General features: G+C 41.3%; 1 protein-coding gene across 4 annotated transcripts in view; it reads left to right on the forward strand.

Moving 5' to 3' along the window:
• Positions 1-12439, forward strand: part of SSPN (sarcospan) — a 53432-nt gene that overhangs the window by 15767 nt on the left and 25226 nt on the right. Inside the window, exon 1 of one of the 4 annotated variants that reach the window (XM_015065199.3) lies at positions 891-1327. The exons of 1 other annotated variant lie outside the window; for it this stretch is intronic. In XM_015065199.3, coding sequence (XP_014920685.2) covers positions 1052-1327 — 276 coding nt within the window. In that variant the 5' untranslated portion in view covers positions 891-1051. Of the gene's footprint in view, positions 1-890; positions 1328-1350; positions 1707-12439 lie in introns of those variants that run through there. 2 more of the 4 variants (XM_015065198.3, XM_053226055.1) reach the window with 2 other exon arrangements.

A 12439-nucleotide genomic window follows, 5' to 3' on the forward strand; every position in this document is an offset into this window, starting at 1 on the left:
TTGTAGCACAGGGTAGATGCTTTAAAAATACCCCAAATGGAGGGCACCTGGGAGGCTCAGTTGGTTAAGCTACCGACTTCCACTCAGGTCATGATCTCATGGTCGGAGAGTTCAAGCCCCGCATTGGGCTCTGTGCTGACAGCTCAGAGCCTGGAGCCTGCTTCTGATTCTGTGTCTCCCCCTCTCTCTACCCCTCCCCTGCTCACGCTCTGTGTCTCAATAATAAATAAAACATTTTTTAAAAATACCCCAAATGGAGACGGAGTTGAACTGTCCGTGACCAAGCTCCCTATGCACTGATGTGGAAATTAGTGAAGACTGATTGGGAAGTCCATATAGATGACTGAAAGAAGTTTTAAAACCAAATGCATTCGGGAGAGTGTATTAGTCCAGCATCTCCATAAACAGTGCTTTTAAAAGCACCTACTTCAACGGGAAAAGTGCCTTTATTTGTCAGCCAGATTGCAGAACTTACAAAGAAAGAGAAGAGCCTGTTTCTTTGTTGGAAAATAAGAACAATTTAACTTCTGGAAATGACTTCACAGCTTGGAGCCTAGCAATGCCTAGTTTGGATTAAACTGCCTATTAATTAAACTCAAATGATTAAACATTCATCACCTTGCATTGCACCTCTCAGAAAATAAAAACAAAACCAAAAAAAAAAAAAAATCCTGGGGTTTTGAGTGAGGAAAACAGTCACACTACACACACACACACACACACACACACACACACACACGCAGCCTGTCTAAAGTGCACAGGGTTTACAAGGCCAAGGGACCCGCGCTGACTGCCGAGGGCGATTGACAAACCCTGCTCACGGGCCCAGCAGGCGCTGCGTCCCGGCGCGTTGGCAGTTGGCGACCCCCCTTGACTCCCCCTCTGCGGCGGGGCTCCCGGTGGCCTTTGGAGGCTCGGCGAGTCGGCTCCAAATGCTTTCCATATTTGTTCAGCCTCCGTAATTCGAATACCAGGGCAGGCTCAGCCCGCCCAGCGCCGAGCTCCGGGGCCCAGCGCGCTGCACACGCACCCACCCACCCACGCAGCGGCCATGGGCAAGGAGAAGCAGCCCCGCGGCCAGCGCAGGCAGGGGGGGCCGGCCGCGGACGCCGCCGGACCCGACGACATGGGGCCGAAGACGGGCAAAAGGGCCCCCAAGGAGTGCGGGGAGGAGGAGGCCCGGACGTGCTGCGGCTGCCGGTTCCCGCTGCTGCTCGCGCTGCTGCAGCTGGCCCTGGGCATCGCCGTGACCGTGCTGGGCTTTCTCATGGCGAGCATCAGCTCCTCCCTGCTAGTCAGAGACACTCCATTTTGGGCTGGGATCATTGTAAGCATCAAGTCTGTTTTGCCTAAGCGCGTTTGCCAAACAGGAATGCACAGCAGCATGGTCGAGTCCAGACTAACCCAACTGCATGCGCCCTTCCCCAGCTCCACTCCTCTAACTCGCGCTCTGCTTGGTGACTGGTGCCTGCCACACTCGGTGTGCCTGGGGGCAAGGCTGGGCGCGGTGAGACTCGTGCCCCTCTTCCGCTTCTTGTTCCGAAGGGCCTGCCTTTGACGTTCTGGAGCTGGCGAGGCGAGTCAGAGGCTGCTTATTTTGGTTAAGTTGGACATTCTCGATAACAACAGCAGATTCACTTCGGCTTTGTCCTCATCCTGGTCCCCCGGACCCCACCCTTGTCTCTAGATAAGTAACAGAAAGCGAAGTAAGTTCATCTCGTAAAAGCAGGTTTGGAGAAAGCCTGCGTTTGGGGTTGCCACGTTGGGTCGTATTGATTTTATTACTTTTATATTTTTACATTTGAGATTTCATGAGTAGTAAGTTTTATAAAGAAATGTCTTAAGGCAGGATCTGTGAATACAGCAAGCACAGCCTCACTCTACTGGAGTCTAAATAGGATAAACCCAGGGGCTGGCTGCCGCAGAAGTATATTTGGGACTCTGCTAATGGATGCACTGTTCTAAGCAGAACACTGGTCAGCTGTTGTGACTGAGTGTTGGAACGCACAGCATACTTGGCTTAATTAAATGGATTCTTTGATGTGAAATGGGTGCCATTTACTGAGCACCTAGTGTTGCCTGTCCTGCAAGGGGCCTTCCGTACTTTATTTCTAATCCCCACGTCATCCTTCTGAGACACTTACTATCATTTCATTTCTCAGATGAGAAAACCGAGGGCAGACTCACCCGGAGTCATGAGTTGGCAAATCAGCCAAGTTGATTCCTTCTTGCACCAGACCACACCTGCATTTTCCTCAGTGAGCCACGCTGCCACATTTAGTTTGTGATTTTAATATTGTTAGAGTGCCTTGAGGCTTACTCAGATCTCTTTCACGTGCAGTCTTTTCTTTCATCCGTGAAACAACACTTTGAGGTGGGAACTGTTACCCTTCTTTGGACAGGAGGAAGCAGGCTAAGAGAAGCGAAGTGACAATCTCTAGGCCCAGGGATTAAAAGTGGCACAGCCAGGCGACACCAGAATGGATACTTCTGGCTCCTAGTTTCATACTGCGTCATGACTGCTATTACTGACCACAGGAACTAGAACTCATAAAACCACCCTCAAAATAATTTTGTATCAGGGACAAGGACAGATGTTAAAAACACCTAATAAATATGCATCGATGCAGGTATTTCCTAATTAAGATTATTTGAACTCACAAATTCTTGCAGAGTAATTTAAAACTTCTAATTTGTGTACTACAAATTCCCATGAAATTATCATGATTGGAGTTTTCTAAATCAAGTAATTTTAAAAATAGCTTTTCACTAAGATATACTGGGTATTTTAGTCACCTAAGTGACTGTCAACCAACTCAGGGGAAAAAGTCTGTCCTTTAAGGCTAGGCGAATTAAAAGAGAGAAGGAATGAGGCTCCTTCATTCAGTGGTTTTGATGTCATTTGTGTGTTTTCTATCCTTTCTCTATTTCAACTTTAAAAAGCTCAGCACTAAAAAACCAAATTAGACGCGAAAAAAGCGTCCCGATGTTTAAGGCACGGCCATGCGAATCGTGCAATTCTGAAGTTTCATGGGCTCCTATTAGAAGCATCACATGCTCCTAATTGCCTTGGAAGCTCCCTGGGTGTGATACAAAGAACATTGTATACGGCCAGGTCTCTGTTCTTTCTAGTTTTCCGGTTTATAATCTAGGATCCATTTGAAGTTTGCTCGTAGTGTGTAGGCCTGATGATACCTGTAATCTTAGGCTTTCTTTCAACAGAGAATCTATAGAGAAAAAAGCAGTCAGTGGAGATGCCCTGAGACAAGTTGAGGAGGGTCTCCTGGAGTTAGGCGAGGAGAAACTCTCATCCCGGCTCAGCCAGAGTCCCGGGCTCCCACAGACACCGTGCTTATGAGCCTCATCTCCCTGTGTGTGGCTGGTCACGGGCACTCGCCCAGACTTTCAGGGAAGGGAAAAGACAGGGAGGCAAAAGTGTAAACACTGCTCCTGGTACTGAGTCCCAACTTGGCCATTATTTGCTAAATAACTTGGGGCAAGTTATTTGATCTCTCTAGGCTTCCATTTCTTCATTGAAATCAGAATGGTAACAATAATTCCTACCTCTTAGGGTTGTTGTGAGAATTAAATAAATGAATACAAGTCCTAATACTTAGAGCAGTGCTGGCTAGTGGTAAGCATTCAGGAGTGAATTAGCTCTTTTTATTAGCAATCAGAGAAGCAATCACTGGTAGTGGGAATCACTTTTCAAATTAGAAGCGGCTCTATTTTATCTCCAGTCTTGTGGAACAGTTATTTTAGACTTGCTACATTTCCTAGACCAGTTGAACCCTGAAGGAGATGTCAATTTGATTCTCAAAATTTCTCTGTTCATAGCCAAGTTACTGTGAGCAATCTTATGGTATTAGATTAGTCAGTACTTTCTAGATCTCTCTGGAGGTTTATAACAATTAACTTGGAGGAAAAAGACCTCCTCAGGGTCATTTTCCCTAGGGATATGGAGTGATTGTGGTCTGGGATATCCTGCAGGAAATACTGAAACATTTGCACACTTTAGGATATCTGCTAGACCAAAGCAATACAGGTCAATCCCTGGGGCTGAGCCAAAGTCAAACCCACTTCTATAATTTAGGCTGCATTCAAGCAGGGCACCCAGACTGTACACCCACCCCATCAACAGCTTTAATGCTTCACTCTTCTGTTTCTCTTTATACTGGTTGCGTCTCCTCTTACCATATAGTACTTACTTCATTTTACAAAGGTTACTATCGTATTACTTTAGGATTTGGAGACTGCCATTCTCATCGTAGAATCTGGGTAGGTAAGTGAATCCACTCAGGTGACTTCTCATTGACCGATGTCTGGGTAACTTGATGAATATTCGGTGAACTTCTGGTTATAAACTGAAGTCTGTCGATCTATGATCAGAGATTTATATCCAGTGGAATTTTAGGAAAACAAATAGGTCATTTCTTACCTACCCATAAATGTGACTTTCCTCATCCTCCATCAGAGAGATGACTGAAGTCTTTTTACTTCAGTTACAAAAGATTCCTGTAAAGGAAAAAAATGGAATGGAGCCACTATTGAGACTATGTAACCTGTAAAAGTGCCATTCTTCTCTCAAAATTCTTTATAAATGGTTGGAGGGTTGTAAGTCACACCACAATGACAATACAAAGTGAAACAGGGTCTTTGAGGATGAACTTGGCTAGAGGCAGGGAATCCTAGGAAATAAAAGTTTGCTCTGCATTTTATTCTACTAATGGCTTGAGTAGTTGGGTCAAATAGGCATTCAGGTGTGTTCATCATTCCAGAATCCTTATTGATAAAAAAAAAAAAAAAACACATATGCATTGAAGGGATCTAAGAACTTTGAGGCCTTTACTTAACTTCTTACTCAAATGAACATAATTTGGCTTCAGTGAAGTATAACATGTTTGAACTTTGGCTTATTTTTCTTCATTCAGTAACATTTGTTGGAGGTGTCTGCTGTGCTAGGCATTGGGCTAAAAATAATAAATCATATACCAGGAGGAGATCTCTAGAGATCCTGATGGACATGTGCCCTTATCACATCTGACAGTAATGAATACTTCCGATTAGAAAATTTAACCTACACAAATATTTTTAAAGCCCATTTACCTTTCAAAGTATTTCACTTATGGGGATTTATTTGCTTTGGCATCTCTACCCCGAAGTCAATTTAAGAGCAAACTCTTGCCTCTCATCCCCAATGGGGATGCATAGTATTTGTTAGTCTCTGGGCCCTGGTAGGGAATATTCCCAAGGAAAGTGGGAATTTGCGTTATTGTGGTTTTTAGCTTTCCTCACACTTTCTCCATTGTACCCATACCACACTCAGATAGAATAAAAACCCTGAGATATATACCACATTAATCACATTGGAAAGTTTAAGGAAAGGGCTTAAAATGGAGGGAAGAATATTTCTTTTCTTTAATGTCATTCATAAAACTCAGCGTATGAATCTGGAATGATTAAAAGTCCTGTCAAGAATTTCAATAGCAGTTTTCATATGTTAACTTACTCTAAGGAATTCAAAATGCAGGTGTATTCAGATTTTTAAAATCTATTTTTAACCCTTGCTTAATGGAATGAAAAATTAGGTGGTTATTTATTTTAAAACAGGATAGATCCTGAAATGTACAAGTAGGTATATGACATATAGCAAGTAAGGAACAGATAATATTATCCGCAATTTATAAGTAGAAAAACTGAGACATGGTGATTTGGCTAAATGATTTGATCATGGTTATAGGAGAAACTGAAGGTGAGGAAGGTTTGGCATTTGGATTTTGGACAGACCCTGAAAAAAATCAAGAAACTAAAAATGGTGTCAGTTTTCCATTTAAGTATATTGACATTTGAGAAATTTAATCTGAAATTATGTTTTTAAGAAAACATTACATAATAATACATTGTTTTTCACATTGGAACTTGATATGCTTCCAAGATCTAATGTTGTACCTCTGGCACCACTGGGAAATAATTTTTATTATAGCAACTGTCATAGGATTGTTAGAAACTGAGGAATGATAATTACATGGCCTAATCTGTTTCCACTGAGTGTATATAATAAATAATGGTAGGAAAATTATCTTATAGGTATGTGAAGTTCTCCTAGTAAGTATGAAAAATGGAATACCACTGAATTAATTTGGCAAAAGAAATTAATTTAAATAAGTATATGAAAATAATGGAATATTTGAGAATTTGGTGACCTCTTTCCCGAAAGGATCTTAGAATAAAGAATAAGGAAGGTTAAGATTGGACAGAATTATTAGGAGAAATATATTTTCAAGTCTGCAAGTAGCCTCATACTAAGCCACACATGCGAAGGCCAAGGAGGTGCGTATTTAATGAGGAAGTTATCCCTGGATCTTCTTTCTGTTTTTAAAATAAGGAGGAGAAGTGATCGGTCCAGATATTTTTAAATCCTGTAGTGTGGATATATTCAACTTAGAAATTTAACCTCTGGAAACTTTTGAGGTATCAGTCATCATTTGGTTTTATTTTTTATGGCAGAAATACTAGTGCATAGGATTTGGGGGGTAATCAAATAAAAATAAAGTAGTTTATTCTCTTTAAGTATGGCGCATGTCCATGGGACTCCTACGTAGCATATCCCTAGACACAAGATGGGTACCCAATCAGTGTTGAATTGAACTCTGTCTATCCCACACTTCCCGTTATCATAGCTTCTGCTTAAACTTGTGAAAACACATTTTTTAAACCATGGTTTGAGGCATGATATATAGTTGTGTTTTACAGTACCAATTTAAGTTTATTGATAACACTTTGAAGAACGATGAGGTAATAATAAGGAATGTGTTATTCCTGCATTTTGGGCTCCTAGGTTCCAGAAATATCCAGGATACACTAACTTAGCATTACTGAGATGTTTAATTCTGTGTTATAAAATAACTACAGGATTAAAAAAAGAGGAAAAAGAGGTCGTTTGACTTATTTCACATTTCTTTAAGTAGAATAAATGAGGACAAATTAGGATTGACGTGGCTGAATGCTGATGTCTTCCTTATACACAGAAAGCAATGGCATAGGTTTCCCCAATTTAGTCCAAGAGTTTTGTAGTTTGCCAGTATGATAATCCACTTTGAATTTGTTCTGAGTAAGTGGATGTTTTCTAGTTTTTCTCTTGCCTTTAGCCTTGTCTTTGCATTTCTACAAAGGGTATTCTATAACTGGGTCCACCTTCACCCTAAAGGGTTAGCATCAACATTAAAGGCTCTGTGAAGAGCTCACTATACATATATCTGTGTTGCTGGAGGAAAGGAATGGAATCTAGTCATTAAACTTTAATTAGATATCATTTTGTTGCAAACTACAGTTCATTTTTAGGTCCTAGATCCTGGCAAACTAGAGAAATGCTGATCAAAAGGGCCCATCAGCATCTAGAGCTGGATGGGACCTCATGATGTCATATTTTAACTCTAGTTATTTCTCGCTGTGAATATTTAAGTCCAGGTTTATTACTATGAGTTCATAAGCTCAAGGTGAAGTTTTTTTTTTTTTTTAAGTGGATGTTGGTAACAGTGTTTATAACACAAACTATATAAAAGCTTATTTCAGAGGCACATCCTCTTTCAGATGTTTTGGATGCCACCTCACATCTCAGTGTATTGAGATAAAACTTGGCAGGAGTAGCAGATGCCTGAGCAATGCAGCTCACTGGATCACCCTGGTTAATTTTAACATTCATATGTGTATACCTACATGTATGGCAATAACCAAAACACATTGTTCTTTCTGTCTTAGTCTGCTCCAGCAGCCTCTGTTCAGGTCTCTCTTCCTGGCTTGCAGACGGCAGCTTTCTCACTGTCTGCTTCCATAAGCTTCCCTCTGTGCCTGTGCCTGTGCCTGTGCCTGGAGAGAGAAAAAGATCTTTCTCTCTCTCTCTCTCTCTCTCTTCCTCTTATAAGACCACCAGTCCTATTGGATTAGGACCTCACCCTTATGACTTCACGTAACCTTAATTACTTCCTAAAAGCCCTATCTCCAAATTCAGTCCCCTTGGGGCTTAAACATAGGAATTTGGGGAGGACATAATTCAGCGGATAGCACTTTTAGTGAAGGATCAAAGTTCATACAAGCACCTCCGTGTTTTTTAATCTCATTTGCCAGCTTATTCATAATGGCCCTATGACTGCCACTGGAACAGACAGAAGTCTGAATGTTTCTAATGAGAATTCTGGGCCAGTAAACTGCTATGTGGTGGTGCAACAGGGTGGTGTGGCTCTGTGCGCATGCCAGGAGTGAGACATATGGAGGAGGTTGTTTTTACTGCGTTTACAGATTGCTGCTTTTTTGTCAAATTTCTGTAGAAGTCAAGTGCAGTAGATTCAGCCAGTGCCTACAATTCTCAGGGTAGCTTAAGCATTTCATTTGCCACCAGCTCTTTAAAGCTTAGGAATCACTGTTTAGTAAATCTCTGCCTTTCTTTTCTGTCCCAGGAGTGACTTGGTAGCAGGATCTAGCGAAATGACACCTTGGCTTCAGAGGCAAGGAAATGAGGGTGGTTGGCTGAGCATTGGTCATTGTCCTCTGATGGGCAGTGAACTCATGCTCGGTGTTTCTAGAACCCAAGGGAAGTCACCTCTCAGGTCTTTATGCTATGCAGCTGTTGTTTTCATTTTTTTTTCTTTTTAAAAAATTTTTAAAAATGTTTATTTTTGAAAGAGACAGAGACAGAGACAGAGACAGAGACAGAGTGTGAGCTGGGGAGAGGCAGAGAGAGAGGGAGACACAGAATCCAAAGCAGGCTCCAGGCTCTGAGCTGTCAGCACAGAGCCTGACATGGGGCTGGGACCCACGATCCATGAGATCGGCATGACCTGAGACAAGTTGGACGCTCAACCAACTGAGCCACCCAGGTGCCCCTGTTGTTTTCATTTTTGACGATGGTTCTGAAAATTACCAGATTATCAGTGTTTGTTCTATGGAACAGGTCAGAATAAAACCAGGGAGATGTTTCCACCTTGGGTCTCCTGATGTAACAGTCTAGGAGCCTGTGTCTCCTTAGTAGATCCACCCCACCCAGGGGAGATACCTTGACATACCTTCTCATAGGATCCTATGTGTCTAGCTTAGAAATCCTAAACTAGGCTCTGCTTTTCTTTATCAAGTGCTGCACAACCCAAACCATCCCAGAGGGAAAGTCGAGAGTAGACTACCTCGAACTGTCCGGTATGCCTCCTTTCAATAGTTGGTCCAGTCCCAGGCCCAGATTAGGAGCACACACAAGGCACGGTCCTTGTTCCAGGGCCCCCCTGCAATATCTCAGCTTTGATCTTGGAGCCTATTTGAGGTTGACACCATTCTAACCTTGCTAGAGCCACGTCCCCTGCCTCACAGCCATGGGCGTGTTCCAGCGCTGTGTTCCCTGGGTGCCGGCAAAAAGCCAGTAAGTGACTGGACACTGGAAAGCAAAGTGTTTGCTCACAAACAGCATTCTCAGATGCTGCTGAAGTTCTGGCGGGGCCTGCTTCTATTGTTGCAGAAATGAGCAGCTCTCCGCCTTGGCTGGGAGAGGCTGCGAGAAACATCAAGGATGCTGTTTTAGTGGCATCCCACTCAACTGTTGTTTTGAAAGTGTTTGATTCAGCATTCATTGTAACGAGCCAGTAAAAAACCCTTTAAGATAGGTTATTATCAAGGCCTCTCTCTTGTGCGGAAGATAATGACAGGTGACAAGAAAAGAGGGGGGATTGCTAATGTGCTAACTAGACCCTGACTAGGGAGAGAATTTTGGCTGTATTACTAGGGGCAAAAAAAAAAAAAAATAAAAAAATAACACCAGCTTCCTTCTAAAGTATCAGGTGTGGCACACCTATCAGGCCATTAGGCTCAGGCTGAATCTTATCTCACATTTAGCTGGGCCAGGAACGCTATGAAGGAAGGAGGCCTTTTCCAAGATAAGGGAAATAGCAGTTCAGTCTTCATCATTTCTGTTGGAGAGCAGAACGTGCTGCTCACTTAGGGAGAATCCGGAGTTTCCATCCCTCTCTCAGGGAAAGGGTGGAGCGTCTAAGGCAATGAAAAAGCAGATCAGGTCTCCATAAGGTGAAGACATTGTAATCGATGGAAAATACTTTCTCCAGGACTGCATATAGATGAATGGCAGAATGCAACCATTTTACTTTACAGGTTACACGTTCACTAAGTTTATGTGTTTCTCTCCTGCAGTCAGCTAGTCAGATTCTGGAACAGAAGGATCAAACCCACGCAGGCTGGCTTTGCTTCATAGTCTTTTCGTGAACAAGTAGTTTGGGACGCCTATTAAAGCGTTTTGATCTGAGTTAAGGGCTCTGAGACCAAATAGATTTTTTTTTAGATGAACATAGGGTGACCGTAACTATTGTGTTAGAGAACCCTCAATAAATAATTCTCATTCAGTCGCCGAATCTAGTGCGTCACAAATTTTTCCACCTCGAGACCTCCCTGAGGCCTCGCTCCCCTTCTGCCTGTCCTCACACACATCACAAAAAGCTCAGTGTCTAGCTAACCCATGTTGCCATGGAAGGGAACAGGAGAAATGCTAGTGAGGCTGCAGGCTGCTTGGGGACACTGACCTCTTCATTTTGAAAAGGACAAAACACTTTACAAAGGAGAAATAATATTACTATATATCACTTAATGTTACATTATAGCCTGTTTTTTTGTTTTTTTTTTAACGTGCTCTCAATTAGAAAACCCACTTGATAATATTTTTTGGAGGTTGAACAGAATGGTCTCATTTACACTCTTGTTACAATGTTATATAATTGAATTTATATTGATTTACTGTATAATTTCTATATACTGTACCACTTCATAACTTTTTATTTATTGTACTATTTCAGATATATGAACCCAGAGGTGTCAATATAGAATTATTTCTGCAATCATTTCTAAAGTGGGACCTAATTTGAGAACCTACTTAATTACGGCTGAGTAATAAAATCCAGCCTATAACTATACCACAGGAGTAGGCAAAATCCACATTTATAAGATTCCTTTCCCTTCTGAGGACTTGAAAAATCCCAGAGTGAAACAAATGAAGTATAGGTTGTTAACTTTTCCCACAAATATGTAGCAGTTCTGTCCCTCCTGTTGATTAATGGGAGATGCTAGAACACAAACTTTGTTTCTCTTACATTCTTTGAAAATGGTTAGTTTTGCAAACGCGGGTGTATATTGAATATATTGGCAATTCGTTTCTGATAAACCACCAAGAGAGTGAGTTAGGTGGTGGGTAAGAACAGAAACAAAAGCCTATATAAGAAAGATACTTCCTAATAAAGGCTTCACCTCTTAGGCTGCCTTGGTCTTTCCATATGCCAGGGACAGTGCCAGCAGGAGCTCAGTGTCCAGGAGAGGACACACGTACAACCAGCTACAATACAATTTAAAAACCCTAGTGCAAGAGTGGTACCCTGATGAAGGTAGCATAGTGGAGGCTGTGATGAACCTTGCCCAGAGAGGATCAGAAAAGTCAAGGAGAGGGAGTCTGAAATTGCAGAATGGGCATCAGCTTTGGAATGAAACAAATGTGGGTAGAATACTAGCTCTATCAATTTGTAACCATTTCCAAAATTTTTTTATTTTGCTCCTTATTTTCATTTTTGTGTGGGTTTAAATAAGTACAAGAGGCTCTATGCAATTCTGTGATTATTTTTTAATTACGAAAACTTTCACGCATATAATGGCATATAGAGTATAGTAAGACAATCACCTGCTTATACCTAGGTTTATCATTTGAATATTTTCTCATTAATTGTCTTAGTTTTTTTTAAGAAAGAAAACATTACAATACATTGACATCACCTGTTTCTTTTCTTAGTCATATTCTCTGACCCCACCCTCCTTCTGAGTTATCTACTCTCCTGAATTTGATATTTATTACGCCTATGTGTGTTTTCATACTTTCATATATGTGTATAACCGCAATCAATAATTGTGTTTTATGTTTTAAATTTTATATAAATGGTGACATAACATCATTTTTGCTCAAAATTGTTTTTGAGATTAATTTATAATAGTACATAGATACCATTCATTCACTTTTGCTATGCTATATTTCATTATATGAATATACAACAATTTATTTATTCTCCTGTTCATGAGGTATTAGGTTATTTTCAAAACTGATTTTTTTTTTTTTTTTTTTTTGCAATTACAAAGTGTTGCAATGGACATTCTTTTCCATGGCTCCCTATGCACGTATTTCAAAGATTCTTTAGGGCACATTCCTAGGAATTGAATTATTGGATTATAAGATATAGACATCTTCAACTTACTAGCTATCGCCAAATCAGGGCCAAAAGCCACAGGTGTATGAATTAATACTCCCACCAGCAGTAAATTAGAATTCCCACCAATCTACAACTTGTTAACATTAGTTACTGTCAGACCATTAAAATTTTTACCTATCTTATTTGTGTGCAATATCTTGGGTTTT

The sequence above is a fragment of the Acinonyx jubatus genome, chromosome B4, assembly GCF_027475565.1.
Source record: "Acinonyx jubatus isolate Ajub_Pintada_27869175 chromosome B4, VMU_Ajub_asm_v1.0, whole genome shotgun sequence".
Lineage (NCBI taxonomy): Eukaryota > Metazoa > Chordata > Mammalia > Carnivora > Felidae > Acinonyx > Acinonyx jubatus.